The sequence below is a fragment of the Sturnira hondurensis genome, unplaced genomic scaffold (assembly GCF_014824575.4).
Source record: "Sturnira hondurensis isolate 20B ecotype Veracruz unplaced genomic scaffold, ASM1482457v3 Scaffold0003693, whole genome shotgun sequence".
Classification (NCBI taxonomy): domain Eukaryota; kingdom Metazoa; phylum Chordata; class Mammalia; order Chiroptera; family Phyllostomidae; genus Sturnira; species Sturnira hondurensis.
The window spans coordinates 7761786-7785513 of NW_028076324.1; the positions used below are offsets into that span (position 1 = coordinate 7761786).

Below are 23728 nucleotides of genomic sequence, written 5' to 3' on the forward strand. Positions count from 1 at the left end.
CTGCACCCTAGTGTCTTCTTCCTGCCTGGGCTGAGTCCCCCTGAGGTACCAGTATCACCTATGAGCAAATGGGTGAGTGAATGAATGGGTGAACAGCAACTTCTCAATCACATTTCTTTGAAAGGTGGGTCTGCACATCCTGCTTCGCCCCTGGGAGTGCCAAGTAAACCTCTCCTTTCCTTCCTTCCTCCCCCCACTCAACAAATATTAATCCAGCCCTACCCAGCAGCTAATGAGAAAGACCCTGGGGAAGAGGCTTTAGGAGAGATCTTGCTGGGTGCAGGTGTGGCAAGGGGTTGGGGGACCTGACTTCCTCCCTAGGATAGCAACAGCAGGCAGCAGAGCTTCCAGAGCAGTAAGAAATGGGTTTCCGCCTCCAAGAGCCAAAGGGTTTGGCAAGCCGTAAGCCTGCATACCTCCTGAATTGAGGAGCTCCTCTCCCAGCTTTCCCTCACTTGTGCTGAGGAGGGGAAAGATACCACATGGAAACAGGTTTCTGTGAAGCCACTGGCACCACCTACTTAGAAAACTCTACAGAAGAGGAGGGGCAACGTCCGCTGGTTACAAGAATGGTCCCAGAGGGATGTGACAGTGGCAGAGGCCTGACTGGACCAAATGCTGTCCCCCTCCAGAGCCCTCAGGACCTGGAGAAGAAATCCGAAGCAGCCACGGTCCAGGAAACCCCTAGGAGAGGGGCTGCCATGTCCTCAACCTAGATCCTGCTCTTGGCCTTTGGCAAAAGCCGGAGTGACAGGGTGGCAGGGCCTCCTCGTGGCAGCCTTCCTCCAGCGCCTTTGTGCTCCCACATCAGGACCTGAGGACCCCCAGCATCTTCTGTCTCATATTTTCACCCTCATTTTCCACTTTGAATAACTTAAAAGTGGAATCTTGCTCTGGCCAGTGTGGCTCAGTTGTACTGTCATCCCACACTCCAAAAGGTTAGGGGTCTGATTCCCAGTTAGGGCACATACCTAGGTTAAGGGTTCAACCCTCAGTCAGGGCAAATATGCTTAAAAAATAAAAAAAGAATCCTGAACAAGCCCTGGCCCTCCCAAACCCCAAGAGCCGAAACAACACATAAACGGGATGAATTCAGGGAGCTGGGCACACACGTTTCTAGGGGTCAGCAAATGGCACACAGCAGACCATGGCCGCCCTGCCCTTTCCATGGTGGCTGCTCAGATATTCAGCCTCTCACAGAACTTGGCTGTCCGCCCCCACCAAGGGACTGGAGGCGTAACAGGCCCTGACCGTCCACACTGCCTAAGGCTCTTGGTCTGCAGGGGAACACTGCATCCCCAGAGTAGGGTCCAGGAGGCAGCCTGGGAACCAGAGCTGGCTTTCCTGCCCCCACACTGGGGCAAGTCCTGGCATGGGGACGACCTCCACAGAGTATGTAGAGCCACACCTGGCACCAAAAACACTACTGGACCCCATTACATCTAAAATCCATACAAACATTTATTCTGTCCCTGCCTAGAGATGAGGGAAAGGGGACTGGGGCTCTGGAAGAGGCTGTGGGCATTGATAGCTCCCAGGTGAGGGCGGGGCTCCAATGGGAGTGTCCACACACCAGGGCCCTTGGGACATCTGGAGGGCCAGGCCCTGGGGGCTGGAGGAGAGGCTGGCCTGGTTCCTAGAGGTCAAGGAGTTGGGGGGATGGCTGGGGGAGGCCAGTTCTCACCCAACTGGGCCCAGGCCAGGCTGGATTCTTGGGTCCTGGTGGCTGCGGAGACACCAGCAGACTGCTCCCCCTGCCCCCCAACCCCCATCCCCCCCCAGGAGGGAAGGCAGCACCAGGGTCTTGCTCCTCCAGGTGAGGGGGGGAAACTATGCAAGTCATCAGGTTTAAATTAAAAATAACAATACAAAATAAAAAAAGATAACCCCTGTCCAAACAAACCTGTGACAAGCCCACCCAGCCCATTGGATAGTGGCAGGTGAGGGGAGAGGAGTAGGTGGTCAGCCTACAAAGGTCACTGCTGGGGACAAAAGCAGGGCCTGGCTGGTGTGCCAGGTGGCGGTCCCAGCCTCTGCTGTCAGCAGCAGCAGTTTCCAAATGACAGCAGTCTGGGGCAGAGGCATGGAGGGCGCAAGGGGCCACATGGGCTGGGGCTCCATGTATGTCTTGAGCTGGGTCTTGGGTGCCAATTGGCTCCTCCCATGCTCTCCATTCCCATGTCTTGGTGACATGGACAGGGTTAGCTCTCAAGATTTATTGCACTGTTTTGGAAGAAGCCTGGGGCTAGAGAACGGGCCAGGGCAGCGGGAGGCAGGAAGCGGGAGGGCAGGTGGGCAGGCGGCGGTCACCGCTTGGTCTTGGCGTCTTCTCGAATCTTCCAGATCACCAGGTGCATGCAGGCACTGGCGTCCTCACTGGAGCTGTGCCCATCCACTGTGGAGTGGGCATAGGGTCAGGGTGAGCCAGCCCTGGGGCCCCGCCCTGCCTCTGCCAAGCCCCAACCCTGCCCCCCGCCGCCTGCTCGCCCATCACTCACCGTTGTCCTGGATGATCTGTCTGAGGTAGTCAGCCATGAGATTCCGCAGGGAGCGCTTATAGGGGAGGCCCAGGCGGTGTGGGAAGAGCACAGATGTGTCCACCACAGTGCTGTGGATGACCTGTGGAAACAGCCAGCCAGTCTGGGAGGGTCCAGGACCATAGGAGGCCCTCAAAGACACCCAGGGCTTGGAAGGATTCCAGAGCAGTGTGCCTGGTCACTGACCCACAACCCCATTCGCCCTCTGAGGATGCAGCCTGGGAGGCCAGGATACCTTTAAGGCCAGCAGGTCGCTCTCTAGGCTGTGTCCAATGAGGATGGTATTGGCATTGAACATGCTCAGGAGGACAGCCTGGACGTCCCGGAGTGAGATGTTTGTGTCGGCAAGGTCAGCCTCAGTCACCCCAGAAAACCTGGTGCAGGCAGGACAGGGAACTTAGGGTAGCTGGGAGGGCACCAGAGGTCCCCAACCCATGAGCTGGGTCAGGGTCAGGGGACTGGACACTGATGAACCATGGGGTTCCCACCCTGGTATCCCAGGTCCTTCAGAGTCAGGCCGCACCTTGTGTTGTAGTCGACAATCTCGTTGTCTGGCTTGACGAAGGTGTCGTAAACAACCTGCATGTCAGTGTCCACCACCGTGACACGTGTCAGCTCCAGGCCATATGTGGTATAGGACTGCAGGCCAGAAGGATGCAGTTCAGACACACCCACAGCCTGCCTGTCTCCCTCCCTGAGCACCACTGACCACACTCCCCAGCCCAGTGCTCACAAGAAGGCTGCCCGGATTCCAGAGCCCCACAGCAGAGGCCTAGGAGCCTAGGGGTCAGAGCAGGCACACACCAGGCGCCCTTTCCCAGAGCCTACACTGTGCACGTGAAGCCCACACAGCATCCGAGTGCAGAGGGGACCTGAGTATACGTATGGCTGTGCCTAGGGCATGTGTGTGGTATGTGCTGGGGATGAGGTGAGAGCATCTACTTGGTGATGAGAGAAGGTCTTTCCAAGCAGAGGTTGGCAATGAGCTTCATTGCTACAGACACGACTCTTCATCTGCTCTTTTTATCCTAAATCCTGCACTGACCCAAAGCTTCCGGGAGGAGCTTCGACAACCCCATGGAGCAGCAAGACCCTTGCAGCTCACATGGGCCATGAGTCCTCAGCAAGTGTCAGCCAGGTGACTCACCATTTCACAGTCAAGAGCATAGATTCCAGGGTGAGCATCTTCTGGAAGCTCTTTATCAAAGGTCTTCATGAACCCTTCTAGGTTTTCCTTGCGGCCATCCTGCACGTGTTGCTGAGGGTGGAGAGAGGAAGGAAGGTGAGGGCGGGAGGCTCAGAGGGTGGGGAGGGGACCTCAAGAAAAGCCAACGAGGCTGAGTTCATGGGACCAGACTAAACTCCCCTTTCCAAAGCAAATAAACCAAAGGACAGGAGGGGCAGCTGAGGGTAACCTGCTCCTATCAGGACAGAGCAGTATATTCCCAGGATGAGGAGGCATCGACAGGGCCCAGGAGACTGACCTTGGCTACCTGGCAGCCAGTAGAGCCAATGGCAGCTGAGCAGCACATGTACTGAGTCTCCCAGCCACCAGCCGCTGCAAGGGAGACAGTGATCAGTGGCAGTGTTCTCACATCTGCAGGTAGTTGCTGACATCCACTCTGCCTGGGCTGGCAGGGGCTTCCCAGGAGAGGGGACCCCAGCCCTACACTGAAGGGTGGCTCCTGTGAAGCCAGGGATTCCAGCCCTATTCCTGGGGGACACCAGGCCCTATAGGGGAGAGAGGACTTGGCCAGGGGATGGGACAGCTCCCTGACCCTGCATGGGCCCTTCCCCACTCTTTCAGCAAGGACACGTGCAGACATGGGTCCCCTTGGGACCTGCCCAAGGAAACACAGCACCCCAGGGGACCCTCTGGGTGCCCCCCCAGGGGTGGGTCTGCAGAAGACCAGTGCGTTCCCGTGGGTGAGAACCTGGCCACATTAGCCATTAAGCGAAACCAACAGCTGCAGGACAGAGCAAACCCATTGTTCCCAAACACCCACGTATTTCTCACGAGTGCTTGAGTACTGAAGGGCAAGTGGGAGTGACGGGCTTGTGAGGCCTTGCTTTATCTGTCCAAATGTTGTAACAGATTTTCACATTACTTTTGTCAAAAAGTACCAACTAAGGGAAAGAAAATTAAAAAGGGGTTGGGGAGGGTCAGAGAGAAGGGGGCTAGGCCTGGGTCTCACCTCGGTTCCGGCGGAGCCGCCCCCAGTGGTAGTAACACTCTTCCTCGCGCACACACCGGCCCGAGGGGGACACGAGGTACTCAGTGCCACAGCGGCAGCAGACCCGGCAGGAGGCTGGGGGTGCAGACAAGAGGACAGGTGAGGAGGCAGGCAGACCCCACGTCCTGAGTCTCTGTGTCTGCACCTGCTGGTCCCTGCGCCCGGATGGCCTCCCCTGTGCACCCTAAAAGGAGCCCAGGAGCAAGAGGCAACTCACAGTCTTTGGGTGGCTTCTCCTCAGCGGTGAAGATGACAGCGCCCCCCGGCCTCTTGGGGTGTGGGAAGGGGTAGCCGTTCTCCTTGAGCTGGTCCTCAGTGAGCAGGTACTCCTTGAGGCGGTCATACAGGGCAGCCCCTGCAGATGACCAGGACAGGCGATCAGCCCCATGATGAGGTTAAGGATGACCAAGCTGAGGGGCAGGCAGTGGTTGAAAGGGTGGGGCAGGTGTGGGGGACAGGCACTGTGTCGTGGGTCCTGGAGGAGCCAGGCTTACCTTTCAGATCCTCCACACGAGGGCTGCTTGGGCGGCTGAGTGAGAAGCTGGTCTTGGCGGCCAACTTGCCCCCCAGCACCACCTCATGGGACACAACCCTCCGGCCACTGGTTTCTGGAAGTGGGAGGAGAAGGTGAAACAAGGCTGAGCATCCCCCATCCCTCCCAAGTACTCCCCCACTTCCTCAGTGCCCTGTTTCCAGGACAGCCTGGTCACCACCCAGAGTCAGGGGAGGCCCAACCTCATGTGACCCTCAGCCAGTTGCCCCACCCCCACATTAACTCGGGACCAGCAGGCCTTGGGCTGCTTGGAAGCCCCTGTTTTCCTTCCATCTCCCCCTGGGTGGGGATTTTCACCCTTGTAGGGAAAGAATTTAACATGAGATATAATGGCCATCTCGTCCAGGAGAAGTGGATGGAGGGGGCCCAGCCGTGAACAGAACAGGGAAGCGCGTGCTGATGGCTTAATGCGCCCTCGAGAGGCACCATAAACGTCTTCCCAGGTTAATGCATACAGCAGGCAGGGTGTGCTTTGAAGAGGCAGCCCCATTAGCAGGCTGGCGGCCCCTTGCTGGAGAGACCCAGCTCTCAGAGGTGGAGATTCTCAGAGGAGGAGGGTGGTTAAAAGCAAGAAGAGGCTGTTCTGAGGGCATGAGGCCATTGCCAGCTTAGACAGAGCCCGACAGCCAGGGGCCTTTTGTCTGAGAATCTTACCACTCAGAGAGGCAGAAAGGCTGCCAGAAGGGTCCCAGCCACTCTCCACAGGAGGTATGGGGCTGAAACCTCCAGATGCAACACCCAGGCTGCTCCCACCCTGCCCGACTTACTGCTGAGACCAGGCACAGTGCTGGGGACCAGGCCCCGCAGCTTCTTGAGGGTGTTCACAGCTACGTTCAGGTAGATGTTCTTGCTGGGGCTGCGGTCATAGGCCACCTTCTCCTCGTTTAGCGCCTAGGGATGACATGCTATTTATTCCTGGACATCCCAAAAGGTGGTCCTAGCCCCTCTGCCCAGGTCTCGGCCCTGCAGCCCCCAGACGTGGGCACCACTTCCCAGCGTCACCCACCTTCTCTATGGCTTCCTGGTTGGAGGAGCAGAACTTGAGACATTCCTCAATAAACAGGTTGAGATATCGTTGACGGATGACGGTGGGGACTTTGCCCCCAAACTCTTTTGGAATAACGGGCTTCTTTAAACTCTGGAGGGGACACAGAAACAGTGGAGGGTGGTGTGCCCTGCCTGGTCCTCTGACACACTTCTTGGAATCCCACCTACACAGGGGGAAGTCTGCTGGAAACTGGGCCTTAGTGACCCCAAGGGTCATCACAGGCTGGCTGGTGCCCAGAGATGACAATTCCTGGGCAGTGGACGAGAGGGGAAGGCTCACAGTACTCTGCCCTCTCTCTCTGCTCAATGTTTCTGTGAACCAAAACTAGGCTAAAAAGTGAAAGGCAATGAACCTAAGAGAAAACAATGGAACAGGAAGAGGGAAAAGCAAGCCTGTGATGCTGGGTGCGTCACAAGTGGGATGTCCTGTCTCCCACAGGAAGGGGCAATACCTGTAAAGATGGGCTGTGCGCAACGCGCTTGGGGGTGATGGTGCTGGTGGTCTTGGAAGCCATGCCTGACAGCGTGCGTGTCTTCAGGGGCTGGCTGCCCAGCTCAAGGCCATTGGGAAGCTGGCTGCTGCTGGCTGCAAGGGTCCTCTTGGCACCTGTGGGGGTCGGTGGGGGACAGGAGATGTGAGTGCAGGAAGACAGTGCACCCATCACTGAGCTGCAGAGCACTAGGCAGCTGCGGTCATTCAACATCAGCAGGATGTGCATCTCAGAGCACAGGGGGGAGGGCGAGGGGTGGGAACACAGGCTATGGAAGGACATTAGGCTCTATCTGCTTTTGGGCAAGTCCATTGAGAGAGGGGACACAAAAATGGAGCTGCGAAAGCCAGCAGGGTGGTCCAGCAGATGGCTGGGGGCACGGGAAGCCTCTGCCACATCTCCTGGCCCTGAAGCATTGACATCTGAGGGAGGAAAGGTCCTGGTTCCTGGACTGAGGACCAGAGGGTCTGGGACACCCCAGCCTGGTCATTGTGACCCAGCTGGCCTGCCCACACTGCCTCTGTGTTCTCCACCCTCTTTGGTGAGGTCACAAACCAGTCTCCCACCCCTAGGAAGGAGGGTTAGAGTTAGGGCTGTTTCCAAAAGCTCCGGGTGGGGCAGCGGGGCCAGGGAAGGTGCATCTCCCAGTGTGTGTGCGCAAAAGGGACCTCTGAGCAGCACTGAGCCTGGGTTCGGCCCTGATGGAGGGACAGGAGCAGATGAGGAGATCAAGGCATGGAGTGAAGGGCTCGGGTCCCTGGTTCTTGGGAATCCCATGCCAGGGTTGGCCTTGCAGATCCCACAGGAAGGAAGGGAGGTCTATGTACTTTTCAGATTTTAGAGTAGTGCAGACGTAGTACAAGTGGGCAGCATTGGGTGGGTCTCCCAAAACTCCAGAAGAGTTGTCTAGGCTCAGGAGAGCCAGGAATGCTGGCTGTTGCAGCGGGGACTGTGGATGGCTGAATGCAATGGGTGCAGACTTGTGAAACTTTACATGTCTCAGGGTGCAATCTCCCTTCTTTGAGCTAAACCCACAACCAGGCCTGTCACTGTTCTAACTCTGGCACCCTGAGGGGAGAGGGATCAGGATCTGGACACAGCAAGAAAAACCAAGGGAGGGCTACAGGTGAGTCCTCCTATACCTGCAAGACCACCAGGTGGAACCTGACCACCCACTCGGCTGGTACTCAAGGGGATCTTTAAATCAGCAGCAAGGACATCCCGGAGTGGGCCAGACCTTTGGGCTGGGGAGGCTGAGCCTGCAGCTGAAGAGGCTCCCAGGTGACTCCAGCAGTATGGCCTGGCACATTTCCTCAGCTCCAGCTACCACCAAGTAGAGATACTCCCATCGAGTGTGCAGCTCCGCCCGATTGGGAAAAAGTAACCCTCAGAGACAGATGAGCAGCAAATACATGCCCTTTGCCAGATTGGCTGGCTCAGTTCAATTAGGGCCTGGGACCCTGGGTTACAGCCCCAAGCTGGCCCCCACTCCCAGCACCACTGTCTAGAGCCCAGTGCCTACACTCAGATCCCTGACAGGCCACCGGCCTCCAATACTCTGGGAACCTGGGGGAGGCAGGGACACAAAGACCAGGCAGGGACAGAACGGGAGGGCTGCATGGTGACCTCTAGGTCAGGGCCTTGGAGGGAGGTGGGAGGACATGGGTCTGGCAGACAGACACCCTCAGACTCTCCACAGCCAACCCCCACTGCCAACACCAAGGCCAGGAGAGGCCCAGAGCACCATGCGAGTTCTGCCTTAGCCTCCTGCTAACAGTCAGGGAGACACTCTGCCATTTTACAGACAAGCACACTGAGGCCAGGCCTTGCTCAAGGTTACCACTGTAGGTATACTGAGTGCCTCACCTCCCAAGACCTCCCCAAGACTCACCTGTAGCCAGGCCGGGGTTGGGGATGTGGGCAATCCTCCTCTTCTCTCCAGGAACTGCAATGTGAATGGAGGACGGCTTCTCGGGTGGCCACCGAGCAGCCTGGAGCCAGCTAGCTGACTCCCTTTGTGCCTGCTGAGCCCGCCGGTAGCACACCTCCTGGGCAGTAGGAAGCCGGGTGGGGGGCAGCGGGCCTCTCCTCACGGGCTCTGGCTGAATGATGAGAAATTCCAGGACCCAGCTGTATGGGGGGTACAGCACACAGAGCAGGCCACCAGGGGCAACAGGCTGATGGTAGAGCCACCAGTAGGGAGGCAGGGGCTCCAGGGTTGAGGCTAGGTAGGATGTACCCAGCCCCACCCTCAGAGCTTGCAGATACCCTGGTGGAAACCAGCTTAGCACTATGGCCCTCAAGCTCACAATGTCCCAGTTGTCCCAGGTGCCAGCATGGCCTTGCTCCCCTGGCCTCTGGCATCTAAAAGCCCGGGCTGTGCCTTCAGCCCTGATATAGGCATGGGGCGGGCAGAAATCCATGCCCCTGATTAGACTGGCAAGCTGACCCAACCCCATTTGATCTAATCTTCCCTGGACTGGCTTCCAGAGTCCCAGGCCTCCCTCAGGACTGAATCAACAGGAGGGAGCTCTGAGTTCAGAGCGCGGGGCCCATCCTCTGGCCACAGAGGAGGAATCCAAGGCTCAAAGACATCTGGCCACTTGCCCAAGATCACACAGCGCAGCTCAGAGCAAGGCAGAGGCCACACATTGTGACCCTGGGGGATGGTTCACATGCATCGCACTCTCCCTGCTCTGGGACCCCCTCCTGCAAGCACGGAACACAACTCAGACTAGATGGGGGCCCCAGGCACTTCTCTGCCAGGACACAGGGAGCTCCGGACCACATCCGACAAAGGAACCATCAACCTTGTTCTGTAAACAGGAGACCCTTTCCCTCCCGCCAGCCTCCACCCAGGACCCCAAAGCAAATTCCTACCTCTTTGCCTTGCTTGGAGAGGTGAGAGATCCTCCTCTTTTGCCCAGGAAACAGAGTGGTCAGACCCAACTGTTCCTTGTTCTCCATCTTCTCTTCTTTTGGGGCCTGGAACACATGATCATCCCTCACTAAGGCTCCCCGCCCTGGCCTCCCACCCACACCTATACAGCCTGGAAATCAAGGGTGGGAGTAGGGTGGGAAGGGCAGCTCAATATCACATTCGGGTCCTCACCTCCAGCCCCAGAGGCACTCCCCGCCCTACCTCACAGGTAAGGAAACAGACTCAGTGGCCCCCAGCCAAGGACCCTGGGCACTGGCCCAGTCCTGAGTCCACTTTTCACGCCGCACTGGGGAAGAGTGCTGTAGATGGACCCAGCCCTTCATGGAAAACCGCCTCCGGCTCCCCTTCCTCATCTACCCACCTGCCTATTTGCCTGCCCTCCTTGCCCAGGGCGAGGCTCAGAAACGTGGCAACCAAGGGAATGAAACCAGCTGGCAACGTCTCCAAGGGCTGTGAATGGGACGGTACTAACACGGAGCCCAGGGTCAGGCTCTGAGACCCCACAGAGAATACAGGTTTCTGAGGTTTCTATGCAGGAACTGTTATGCCCTGCTGTTCAAAGCAAGCGCCCTCTGGTGGCTAATATGGGCACATGGGACAAGGGGGTGGGGACAGGCCTGGCAAAAAGGTTTGGGATAAAGGACAGAGAAGGGAGAAAGGAGAGGGGAAGGAAGGGGGAGGGAAGAGAGAAGAGGGGAGAGAAGGGGCCAGGGAAGAGGGAGACAAGAGGGAGAGGGGAGGAGAGAGAAGGTGGTGGAAGGAGAGGGGTTGGGGAATGGGGAGAGGAACTCTGAAGAGGGGGTGGAGGTTGAAGATACCCAATACCCCACTGCCTGACGCTTGGAAGCTGCCAAAGGGGCCCCATCAGGTAGGCCAGAAGCCTGCCAGTGGGCCATAAGCCGGCGTTCTCTTTCTGGACAGGATGCAGGAGGGCAGCAGGCAGCCACCAAGGACTGCTGAATTTTGGACGAGTTATGAGGCTATCTCCATCTTGGCACCAAGACTCCAGTCACAGGGAGATGCTGGGGACGGAGTGCCCAGCAGCCTTCCTGAACCCAGCCCAGACTCTCACCTGCCGGGCCAACCGGCCCCTGTCCTCTGTCTTGACACAGGTGGATTCATTGAAAATGCGCAAGCACTCCTCCATGGGGTCAGAGTCAAAGTCGACCTCCTTCTCCAAGGCAGAGTAGTCCACATCTGTGCCTGCCCCAGAGGAAGAGGAGGAGGAGGAGGAAGAGGAGGAGGTGGCAGCAGCCTGGCAAGGCAAGGAGTGCGGGGAGGCCTTGAGGCGCTTGTGCAGCCCCCGTGTAGCTGAGAGGCCTAGGCTAGAGTCCGAGTCGGAGTCCGAGCTGGAGCTGAGGCCAGGGAGGGCAGGGGGATATGGTCCGGGTGCCACGGGCCCTGGGTCCTCATCCTCACTCTCATCCCCAAAGAGGTCTGCATGGCTCAGGGTTCGCCTCTGCAGCTTGGGGGCTGTCTGGGAAGTGCCCTCATCCAGTGAGTGGGCCTTCCGCTCTACCAGCTTCCCAGGTGGGGACTTCCCACCCATCTTGTCCGGCAACTGGGGGGCATCTCCACGAGTGGGGCTGGGGCTTGGCTGTGGCTGCAGCTGGTCATTCACGCCTTTTCCTGGGCTGGCCACTGAGGTTGCCAGAGATGGCTTTTTCTTGGTCCCTTGGGGCCGCTCTGCCCTGCGCTGGACACTGCCACCCTGTGAACTCCTCTTATTTGCATGTGGCTTCACAGCTGGCCTCCTGTGCTCTCCATCCTTACCCCTGTCTGTTTTCCGGATACTGTCCGTGGGTCCAGGGGCTGGCAGCACCCCACTTTTCTTCTTCTTGGGTTTTCCCTTCTTGGGATCACTGCACTCTTGTGAGGTTGTGGCCGAAGGGGAACCAGACTTGGCCGGACATGCCCCTTCGAGGCCTTTAGGAGGCTGCCTGAGGTCGCCCACATCGTACTGCACGGCCATCTCCTTGGTCTCCCGAAGGCCACCCTCCTCAGGCTCCTGGCCCTCCCTGGAGCCTGGCTTGCTGGGGCGCTTGCTCTCAGCTCCTGCCTGGACCCTCGGAGTGCTGGCAGTGGCAGGCCTGTCCCCTAGAGCTGTGGCAGCATCATCATCTGAGTCAGAGAACCTGGCATCGCAGCCACTGAAGGGGTCACAGGGCTTCTTTAGGGCGGGTGTGTAGGGCTCACTGCTGCCACGGGAGCCTCGGGGCCGCTTGGGGGCCCGGTCATCCTTGGAGCTGGCCCTGCTGAGCAGCCGAGCAGAGAAGTTGGAGAGTGGATCATACTCTAGGTCAGTGGATGGCTTGGAATCATCTACCACGTACTTGCTGCTAGAGACTGGGCGGCTATACCGCCGAGGCTGACTCATGACCTTGGGGATGTACTCCAAGGCACCACTGCCCCCTCTGCCATGGCCCTGAGCTGGGTCCAAAGAGGCCAGCAAGTACTTGCTGCCCAGCTCAGCAGGGGTACCAAGGGGGGTGGGCTGGTAGCTGGCATTGGGGCTTAACAGGCCTCGGCCACCAGGGTTGTAATCAAAGGACAGTGGAAAGTTGTCCTCGTCCAGGCTGGTGGTAGGGCCGTGGGGCGCCAGGGCAGGGACCTCGGGAGAGACATGTTCACGGGCTGTCTCCAAGAGCTCCTGGTACCGCCGCTGTTCTATCTCCACCTCAGAGCGCACAGCCTCAATGGCCTGGTTGACCAGCTCCAGCTCCAGGATGTCTGAGTGGGGCTCGTCCCCTCTGCCCAGGACACCATTCTCCCTCTGTGCCGGGAGCTTCGGCAGCTCAGGGTTGTACGGGTCATAACAAAGCCCTGGAACGGTAAGAGGGAGGAAACAGCGGTGAGCGGGCTTGTGAAGTAGCGGCCACATGTGCTAGCAATCTGCCTTGACTCAGAGAACTGGCCTTCCAGAACCTAGCAGGAACAGACACCCACCAAGTCCTGGCCAGCACAGCAGGATTCCAAAGGGCCCCTCCATGCAGGGATCTGCAGAGGCTGATAAGTGGGGTGAGGGTTTAGAATCCTGGTTCCAGAGACAGCCACAAGGCCAAGAGACTAGTGTGGCCCCTGGGACAAGTGGAAGGGGTAGAGATATGACAGATAAGACCATTAAGACCCAGAAGCCAGATGAGATGGTGGCAGGATTCCTGCTGGGCATGCCTACACCAAGGCCACGCCACACTGCTTCCCGTTTTGGAGAGTTGGGAAGATGCCACAGGAGGCCTAATACCCAGGCAGGTTGAAGGTCACAGAGATGCTTGACAGGAAGGGGAGTGTGTTCAGAGCTCTGCAGTTCAGGTCTGAGGACAGAAGGGGAGTACACACAGCCCACCTAGCAGGGTCTGAGGTGTGCAGGGCTGTGCTCCACACCTCCACCTGCAGGAAAGTCTGCAGAGCTGTGTCTGTACAACCAAGAAAATGGAAACCTCTGAAGTGTCCACGACTAAGTAGCTCTGTGGACAAAGGGCACTTTTTAACAGAAAACAAGAGACAGAAGGCAATCTGTGGGGTGATCCCGTGGGTGTAAAAAAGGGAAAAGCACATACTAGAGGTCAGCACAGCCTCAGTGCCACCAGTGTTGGAACAAACCTCAAGGACTCACTTATGGACAGAGGTGCAGACACCTTCAATGACATTTGAACAAATAAAGCATGACATTTTGAGAAAGGAGTAATGTGCATATTCAAATATATCAATCTACCATAAAAATTCTTGAGTTTAAAGTGTTCATCACTAGAACTTCTATCGGATGTAATTCTGCAACATCTCTAGAGAAAAGGCCAATGGGGTTCCTGCCCTGTGGTGGGGAACAACAGCTGACTCCCTCCGAGCCTCCAGGAGCCAGCCCTGCGCACGCCTGGACTTAACCCGTGAGGCTGAATGTCGAAATCTGGCCTCCAGGACTGTCAGAGAATCGATCTGTGCTGCTAGAAGGTCCCCAGAGTGTGGCGACTTGCCATAGCAGCCCCAGGAAATTCAGGTAACCTCATTTAAGGAGAAGCCCACTTGGCTGGCTGCCCACAGGTGACAAGCTTTGCAGAGGACAGTGGCTGGGTCTGGGCTGCATTCAGGAAAGGAATGAGAGAAGGAGAGGTTCATTGTAGATGTGCAGTCAGGCTTTTAACTTGGATCCTATTTTTGAAACCGTATTTGGAAAGGAGAAAAGCATGAATCTATGCCTCAGACCACAGAGGATGCACCAAGGCTGGGGATAGGAGACAGGAGGTAAAATGACACAAGGCTGGGTGCCAGCACCAAAACAAATGCCAGGGGCTTTCCTTTCAGGGAGTTCACAGTGGGAGCAGCTACTTCATGCCCCCCATATCACAGCTGAGGATGTGGGGGTGTGAGGACCCTGGATCAAGGCTCACAGTCCCCATGCCCCCAGTGAGGGACAAGGTGAAGGGACCACTATGAGGGAAAGCTAAAGGCCCCAGCAGCAGGGTCGAGGCCACCCTCCCAGCCCACCCTAACCCAAAATGAGTCCCTATGTACCAACAGCAGACCTACCCCAGCTCAGCACCCACCTGCATGAACATTAGGAACCAATGCCCCCTCCCTCCCCCAAGTCCTAGCTGCCAGCAGAGTGGAGGAGCCCAGGCCAAGACCACTGGCCACAAGCTGGGGTCATTTACTGGGCATGTCCACAGAGGGATCTGTCAGATTGTGCTGATCTCTGTAGGGGGGTGTGGGGAGTGTCTGGTCCAGCCCAGTCCACCTTATTCCCTAACTCCCTTCTTTGGTTAAGATGACTCCTGCCCCACCCTGCCCTCCTTGTGGGGAATGGGAGCAAGGGCCCACCTAGTGGGAAGGCCCTCCCCCAGGACAGGTTTGGTGGGACTAATGGATGGGGGTGAGGACCCATGCCCACAAAGGGTCACAGGCAAATCAGCATGAAGGCCTCAGCCCTTCTCCAAGGTCAGGAGGTCAGAGTGAAGAGCTTCAGGATTTTCAGCCACTTTAGATCTGAACCAAAAGGATTTTCCCTGAAGAGCCCGTGTTCTGGAAGCCAGGTGGAGGAGGCACTGTGTCCTGGGAGGGAGGAGAGAGGGAGCCCTGCAAAGTTCCTGAGGCCACCTGGCCTCACCGCCCTGGTGGACCAGAGGCAGAGCTCTGGCTTTCTCAATGAAAGCCTGTACTGGCAACCTTCCTAAGGGCCATTACGCCTGCTCTACCGCCTCCAGTTTTCAGTCAGCCCATGAACTGGCTTGTCGGGTGGGAAGGGCAGTGCACTTGGGGGTCCAAGCCATTCACTCTGAAGGAACACAGCTCCTGGCTGGGCCCCAGCCCTTCATCTGAACACCCAGGAGCTCTGCCAAGGTGGGGTGTTTTTAGTACCAGGTGAAAGCTGCCTCACCTGCTGCACCAAAGGGCAAAGGAAACTGCTTAAGGAAGGCCTATGTCAAGGTCCTGATCCTGCCCTCTCTGGGACCTGTTTCCCCATTGGTACCATAAGGCTATGTCATCAGCCTGAGGGGCTCTAGACAGGCATGGGAGCTTCCACCACACAGCTGCCAGGAGTTTTGCTGTAGCTCTGAGGCCCAGAGCTCAGCCCCTGAGCCACCCCAAGGTTAGCTGAGGGTTGGGGGGAGGGACACAAATACAGAAGATACATCTCGCCCCCTGCCTCACCTGCCTCAGAGGACCAGGTCCTTTAGGGGACCTGTCAGAACTGAAGAAGCTCCCAAGAAAATGTTTGCAAGCTGCCAGATGCCCTGGGGCAGTCAGAAGGCAACTTGACAGGTGAACCTTGAGGTCAGAAAGGGCCACAGGCATCTTGGAAGGGGTCCTTCAATTATTGGGGATTTGGATGGAAAGGTACAGTGCTCCTTTGAGGGGACACACCAGAAAGCACATCGCTAAGATATGGGCTGTTTTTCAGAAAAGGAAGTAGTCTTGGGATGGCTGGTAGAGCGCCTCAAAGGCCTGGATGAAAGCATTACACTCTTTGGGAAGTCACACTCCTAGGCCTGGTTCCTGCCCCCTACTGTAGGATGAGAGAAAGGTCTGCTGCTGCCCAGCTCCAGGGACACCCATGAGGTGAAGGGCCGGCCTGGTGGTCATTTCAGGGATGTCCCATGGGAAGGCCCCTCACCAGATCAGGGAGGGGGAAAGATATGGAAAGGCCTCTTCCAGGCCCCACAGCTCACCTTCCCCTGGTCTTTCGTATTTGGCTCTGTGTACCCAGCACTGCACACCCACCAGGACCTGGCCTGGCTGAAGGACAGAGAGGCTTCCCCAGTGACCTTGACCCCACTCAGACTCTCTGATCACCAGCTTCTGGGGCAGGTCTAGCACACCAGAGACCAGGCCTCTTCCCCAGCTGCTGGGGCCATGGAGCATTGGACAGGAAACCCATACAGGCTGGGACATGAGCTGGGAGAACACCACCAAATCCTAACAGGCTGACACACAAACAAGACAGGTATAGGCATTCCCCAGTCCTGGCAGCCGCCTCTAACCTCTCCAGATCTTTACTCTGCAAAAAAGCCCTTCCCTGGTCCTGGCTGGTGTGGCTCAGTTAGCTGGGTGTCGTCCTGCATACTGGAGGGTCACTGGTTCGATTTCAAGTGGGGGCACATGCCTGGGTTGTGGGTTCAATCTCCAGTTGTGGCATGTACTGAGATGCAACCAATCAATATGTCACTCTCCTCTTTCTCCCTCCCTTCCCCACTCTCTAAAATAAAATTAAAAACAAACAAGCAAAAACAACCCTTCCGCATTCTGGCCCTGTCCCAACCTCTGCTCCTTCCTAATCCCCCAGCTCCACCACACCGTTCCAGAAACCACAGGCACCCTTCTCTAACTGCTGCACGTGTAATCAATGACAAGACATTGAGTGTAAAGACCCCACTCAGAGATGACCCCAATCTCTGCCTTTTAAAGGCCTGACCATCCCCCACCCCTTTTCTCCCTAGTCTGTCCAAGGAATGGAGATAAGTGCAGGACTGCACAGGAATCCCCCAGCTCACAATGGATAAGACCTGGGCAGGGACTCCTATAACCCAGGTGGCAGTTATAGCCCAATCACTGGGGACACCAGGAAGAGACATAGTCCCTGCTGCATAGGAGATAAGCGGGGACCTTAAGACTAGTTAAGGACTAGACCCACCCTGGGTGGCAGTGGCCTTGAGGTGGAGCCAGGAGACCAAGGACATTCCTTAAGGCTGTAGTGGTGGAACAAGTGCAGGGATTGAGGCTGAGGGCTCAGGGTCAGAGGGCTCCATACTTGGGACTTTTCTAGGAAGCAGGATCCGGCAGACAGCACCCTCAGTGAAAGGCAGAGTAACCTTCCAGGTCTGGCCACCACTCATTCCCCCAGGCCCGGCCTCTCTGCTCTTGGGGGCCCCCCCCAACCCTACTCCTGGACACTGGGATACCCCACTGGACAGACCAGGAGCCTGAAGCCTAGCAATGAAGGCACCTGGCCACTCACTTATTCTGAACCAAAAGAGAATGGCCCACACCACCCAGGGCAGCCCAAACACTTGGAGAGCAAACATGTAGGCTACCAGGAATGTGTTCCCAGGTGTACATGGGGGACATTTGAGATATGCCCCTACTGAGGCTGGCTGTACCTAAAGAAGCAGGTCTGGGGTCCTCCTCCCCACCTGGCAGGGTCCACACCTATCTCTGGGGCTGCTGACAATGCCAGAGGACCTGGGATACTGGTTTGAGGCTCAGATCCCAACAGCCTCCTCTAGTCCCCCACAGAGCTTTCCCTCAGCTCTATCCTCACCTTGCAAATAGTACGAGGTCAGGACCTCAGTGCAGGAGGCACCACACAGCCAGCTCCAGGGGAAGGAAAGAGGGTCCCCAACCAGGCCTGAGGCTACCACCAAGCCCATTCTCTCTGTGCCTCCAGAGCCACCCTGGCATCAGTAATTACACTGGCTGTCAGACCACCCTGCTCCCAAATCTGGATCCAGGGGCAAGCTGCCCTCAAAACACCTATTGCCTGCGGCTAAGCAGCCTGTATCGTAACCACAACAGGCTATGCTTCAAAATATGCAGAAATATACAGGACAGGATAAAAACTGAGAGGAAGAACCAGAAGGGTGGGCTGCAAGGGTAAAGACAGGCACCGTGGGGGTGGGGTGAAAGGAAGCCTTCTCTCCTTCGCACCTGTCCATTCTCACAGTCCATGAGGAAACAATTCACTTTAGTGGGCCCAATAAAAAAGCTTCAAAATAGAGTGCTCCCACTCTTCCTGACCCCAGTGTATCTCCAACTCACCAAACATGTGGGTTTTCTTTCCAGTGGGTGACTCTGGGGTCACCTCTTCTACCACAGAGGCTCCTGGGAGCACCCTGCACCCAGCACAGAGACCTAGCAACTCCAAGCACCTTCAGATGTTCCAAGTGAAGTCAGGTGGAGGCGCACCCCAGCCAGGGGAGTTGAAGGGCTGCATTCCTACAGGCAGTCCCAGGACATGGGACCAAGGCGAGGGGGCAAGCCAGCTAAATCCCCTAAGAAAGAGTCCACACACAGGGGTTACACATGAGCACACTGGCTTTTATTATTTCACTCTGCAGGCAGGTGCTGGGGAGGGGATGATGGAGGGCTGGCTCCTGAAACAGTGCCCACACCCCTGCTCTGTGAGGGCCCTCTGGGCCACACTCCCAGAGAAGGGGATATTGGTCTCTCCATACAAGTGACTGTGATGTGTGACTGTCAAGTATGTGGGGATGGATCTGGCCTCTAGGACACTCAGAGATAAGCATCACCAGGATGTGCCTGGAGTGAATGTGCTCCAGTGCCCTCTGAACATTCCCTCCTGACCACCTTCCAGGCCCTGCCTCCTCTGTCCAGCAGCTCAACACACTGACCCCTGGGCTCCTCTCTGCACCCAAGCTGACCAGTACAAATGTCTGCAAAGGTCTGTGGGATGAATTAGTGAAAGATGAGCAAGTGAATGAAATAACGACCAAGAGCCATGGCCCCTCAATGCCTGGAGCATGTCCACTCCCAAGGACACAAGCCTTTGTGGTGATCAGAAGAGAGTCCTTTCAGGACAGACAGCTCCCAGCAGCCACAGAGCAAAGTTAACTGGCTCTGCGTCCCCTGATCTCCCATCTTTGGCACAGACTGGTTGTACTGCAGGGGCTCTCCCAGGGCCTGTGCTAGAAAAGGACAAGTTATAAGTCAGTGTGACAACAGGAACTCCTATCAGGACTGCTGGGGATGGCAGTGATGCCGGGGGACAGCCTCTCCTTCCCCCTCCTATGCCTTTTCAAACCAAAGAGCATGAGAGCATCCAACGCTTTCAATGCACTATCTCCTTGACCAGAATCCTCCCAACCTGCTTCCAATACCAGGTAAAACTCTTACTCATCCTTCAAAGCCCAGATCAGTAACCACATGCATGAGGACACTCACCTGACTTCCCTAAAACCCCACGTGCCAACTGTTCTCTCTCTGGACCCCGGCCCATATCTGTGACTCTGGAGAGAAATCCAGAGCCCTCCTACCTGGTCCATAGATATGTACCGAATTCACACAGACCTGGAAGAGCCCTTTTGGAGAGGCCCAGCACCAGCTCCTGATTGTATAGATGACATGAAGGCCTGGGCGTACCTGCATGCGCAGTTCCAGGCCAAGGCCATAGTTTGTGAGATGGTCAAGTCCCACCCCTCAGAGCATCCAGATTATGGATCTCCCCCATCAGTTTCCCATCCTGTTCTCCTCCAGCCAACTAAAGCAGCAAGCAGGAGGGCAGTTACCCTATGAATGTTCCTCAGACTTCAATGCTGCCTACCACCCACTTATCTCTGCCAACAGGCATTCCACATAGCCACCTCCAGAAAACCCAGTACCCAGAGGAAGCCACAGAACTGACTGCTCCCAAACTGCCAGCACATGTCCCTGCTCCATCAAACAGCACAGGCTGATCACTGCAGGGACTCATGAGGACCTGGCCATCATGAAGGAGGATGGTGGCCAGGAGAGCCCTCCATGAATCTCAGTCTGAGTTTACCAGGACTGGCCCAGACCAGCTCCTCCCTCTGCACTTTTCATTTCCTTTTGTGTTCACTCTCTCCTGAGTCAGATCACACCAGCTAGACTCCTCTTGTTACACATGTGCAGCTCAAAGAATGACAAACCCAACCCCTAGGCACCCACTGCTCAGCTCCCACCAGCTTCCACTACTCAGCTTTCAAACTATGTGCTGAAAATTATTTTGTAGAGAGGATTCTGGGGGTGGGGGATGGGAGTGGAGGAGGCTAGAAAAGCAGGAAGAAGGGTTTCTGCAGCTCACCAGCATCAGACTGAGGAGCCGAGGCAGCACTGCTGTTTTGTTGAGACCTAGTTTGCAGAAGAGATAAATAACTGAGGCAAATAACACGGACCAGTGGGAGGCCAGGGTGGCCCCCTCCTGAGCTGGCTCTTTACACAATAGAAAGCTAAAGCAAAATGCCTTAACTTGGGGCTCCACTCCATTACATGGGCTGAAAATGCAAAGGGCACCCAACCTCTTCTTTTGGAGCACCTGGGGAAAAAAAGAACCCCATCTAGGGTTTTTTTTTTTTAAGAGACAGAAAAAAAGGAGAAACACTGATTTGTTGTTCCAGTTTTTTGCACATTCATTGGTTGATTTTTGTATGTGCCCTGACCGGGGATCAAACCCACAACCTTGGCTTATTGGGACGATGCTCCAACCAACTGAGCAGCCCAGCCAGGGTCCCTACCCAGGGTTTTTGGGCTGCTGTGCCTCTAGCCTCTGGGCCTGAGGAGCTAAGGGAGGTAGTGTTTGCAGAGTCTGCCATCCTCATAGTCCTTGGGGAACTCATCCATCCTATTCCCAAATACACAACAGGCCAGTGCTGGGACACTGATCACACTAGTACCACTGACATTTGGGCCTGGTAAATCTGTGTGTGTAGGTAAAAGGGCTATCCTGAGCACTGTAGGGTGTTGGGCAGTATCCCTGGCCTCTACCCACTCAATGCCAGCAGCACTGCCATTGGTAGCAACCACAGATGTGCCCAGGCATTGCCCGGTGTCTCCTGGAGAGGTGGCAGGTTTGTCCAAGTGAGAAATTGCAGCACAGGTAAAATGCACACTCTGCAGGACACATCCGTGTCTCTCTTAGTGCAACTACCTTCCCTAGCCCCTCCATGCATCCCACCCACTCACCACCCACTTCCCGCCAGCCTGAGCCCAGGCCACAGGCCACCTGTCAAGGCCTAGACCCAGAGACTCACTGCTCTACTCATCGACGTTAAGCAAAGGGTCCTAAAATACCCAAGCCTGGATCTGGAAGAGGGGCAGGTTTTTACAGTTCCCAGGCCATCTGGAGGGGCTGCCCTGTGTGGGAACCATAGACCAGTGGTGCCCTCTTGCCTCACTTGGGACTGTGGGGCCTTGGAAAACGGAATCCTACTTGGTCAATGTGCCAGGATCGCAACTTCGGTGAAAAGACAAAGCCTGCTGTTTTTAAGACTGGGAGGAAAGAGAGCAAGCTGGCAGATCAAGGACTCACACAAAACATTTTTATTTTGGCTTTTTGGTTCTCTCTAATGTTTTTTAAACGAACATTACTCTGAGTCCTGAAAAAAGCTGTTTTAAATGGAGGGGCTTGTATGGCACTGAACCACAAACAGAAACCCAGGTTCCTTGTACTGGTAATACAGCTAATGCTAGAAGTGAACTCTGCACTGGCGACATTTACAGAGGACTGCTTTGTCAACCCAGAACACCTTTATCTTACTCCCATCTTTACAAAAAATCAAAACAATAGAACCTCCTGGGAGGCCTTAAGCTTCAATCCCAGAAGCCTGGTGGCCCCGGTTCCTTAGGTGTTCCCTGGGGGCCTGAAGCCACACCTGGATGCACAGCTTCCAGGGAGGGGGACATAGAGGTGATGCTTTAAAAAGTAAAGCGACCTCAGCAAAAGAAACAACTTACGGCCTGAAGGTACTAACCTCTCAGCTCAAATCTCAAACCTCCTACAAGAATCCTTGTCAGATCCCTCGCAGCTGTCACCAAACTGCCATGACATTGACAATCACCATCATGATGTATAAAGAAAAACAAATCCATTAACGTTCTCTGTTCAAACCAAAGCAAGGCATTCCTCGGAAGCCTATTTCCCTCCCATCCCTGTCAAGTGAGTGTAACACTCGGCGTGAAATACAGTAGGTGCTGCTAAGTAAGATGCAGCCAGAAAAGTAGAGCGAAAACAAACACGGGCTACCGTGGGTAGTCCGGGTCCCGACCAGAGGAATGTTGCCCGCAACAGTGTGGAGAGAGGCTGGGCGGAGAACGAGAGTCGGGGAAGCGCCGGCGGTGGAGTCCAGGCCTGGGCCGGGGAGCCTAGCCCGGGGCGGGCGAGCGGGCGGGCATTACCTGCTGCGGGGGACGCCGCTCCGCCGCCGCCGGGCGCGCCCGGGCCCCGGGCCCCGCGGTGCCGGAAGTGGCAGTAGGGCCGCCGGCAAGGACCCCCGGGTGCCCCAGACCAATAGGGGCAGTCGATGGCCCGGAAGAAGCCTGTGGAGCGTAGCATGGTCCGTCCCGCGGCGAGGCCCCGGCCGGGAGCCACCCAGGCTCCCGGTCCCTCACGGGCACCGCGGTCGCCGCCGCCCGCGCTTCACAAACCCCGACGCCGCCATCTTGCTCCGAGGCCCCAAGAGGCCCCCGAGACGCCGCCGCAAGGCCCCGGGGGGGCGGCTGTCCACTGCGCGCCCGATTAGAAACACCTGATCTCGCCAAATCTAGGCGGGTCGCAAGTCCATGGGCCAGGACAGGCAGGCGCGAGAGATGAAGTGGAGCGTACAGACTGTCCTGCCTGAGGCCGTTGGGAGGCTCGCCGGCGCCGCCGCCCATCCTTCCACAGCGGCAGCTGCGCCATCTTGAGCCCAAGGCCCCTGCGGCGTCTGAGCTGTCCACGGCGCGCCTGACAAAAAAAATAAAAACTTCAGGGCCCAGCTATAGCCTATTTGTGTTTAATTTGCTTTCATTAGCATATACCTTTAGAGCGCCCTCTGCTGGACAAAATGAGCCCGGCAGCACCAATGCGAGTTAACTCCATCCAAAATAAAACTTACCTCCACCCTGGTACACAGTTGGCTCTCAGTCAGTGCTTAATTTCTCCTACCTGGACTCGTGTCAGCAGTCTGATCCCCAGATATGCAGGAGGAGTCCTGTTCTCATTTACTCATTTGTCCACCAAATAATGAGCACCTGCTGTCAGGTGGCCTAGATGCTATGCTGCGCCATATTTTATCCATTCATCAGATGACAGATATTTGGTTTGTTTCCACTTTTTATCTATTGTGAATTGTGCTATGAACACATACGTAGGTTTATTTAACTGAATACCATTTTGTTTCAGTACTAGTTTTTAAAATGCTGTAAATTTGTTGCCCATGCTTAGAACTTGGGGAGAACTAGTGAGGTGTAATGAGGTCATCCCTGAGTTCACACTAGTAAGTACTTCATTCATGCTCACTGGCCTTGGCCATTCTGTCCACAAATATTTATCAAGTATCTGTTCCATGCTAGAAACATCAATGAACAAAGCAATACCACCGCCTTGATGGAGGTGACATTCCAGATGGGGAGACAGACAATAGGAAATTTAGGAAATAAGTAAATGAGATAACATTACAAGGCAGAAAGTTTGGGTGGGAGGGGAGGGTGGGGGAGTAGAATAAAGGACTGGGAAAAAGTTATCCACAGTCCTGTGGGGAAAGTGGGGGTTGAGTTCTGAAAAAAGAGGAGCCAGGCAGACATCTAAGGAAAGAATATTCCAGGTGGAAGGCACAGCCCATGCAGACTCTGGGGCAGGTCTGTTTCTGGCATGTTGGAGGAACAGTGTGGAGGCCTGTGTGGCTAAAGCACAGTGAGCAAGAGGAAAAGAGGGAGGTGATGGCAGGCAGAAAATTAGGGGGCAATGAGGTGCTACAAGGCCT

At 56.1% G+C, this 23728-nt stretch overlaps 1 protein-coding gene across 2 annotated transcripts; it reads right to left on the reverse strand.

Moving 5' to 3' along the window:
* Nucleotides 1–1436: 1436 nt before the first annotated feature.
* On the reverse strand, nucleotides 1437–22684 carry REXO1 (RNA exonuclease 1 homolog). 2 transcript variants are annotated; one of them, XM_037042415.1, is made up of 16 exons: nucleotides 22164–22684; nucleotides 10876–12626; nucleotides 9743–9847; nucleotides 8754–8964; nucleotides 6824–6978; nucleotides 6331–6462; nucleotides 6092–6215; nucleotides 5266–5379; nucleotides 4989–5126; nucleotides 4733–4846; nucleotides 4022–4095; nucleotides 3685–3795; nucleotides 3061–3176; nucleotides 2773–2911; nucleotides 2499–2619; nucleotides 1437–2395 (listed from the first exon to the last, which is right to left on the reverse strand). In XM_037042415.1, exons 1-16 carry the CDS (start codon nucleotides 22318–22320, stop codon nucleotides 2307–2309), a joined length of 3651 nt encoding a protein of 1216 aa, XP_036898310.1. In that variant the 5' UTR covers nucleotides 22321–22684; the 3' UTR covers nucleotides 1437–2306. The 2 variants fall into 2 exon arrangements, with proteins under 2 accessions (XP_036898310.1, XP_036898311.1); XM_037042416.1 differs by lacking the exon at nucleotides 22164–22684 and adding an exon at nucleotides 18051–18072.
* Between the last annotated feature and the right edge of the window lie 1044 nt (nucleotides 22685–23728).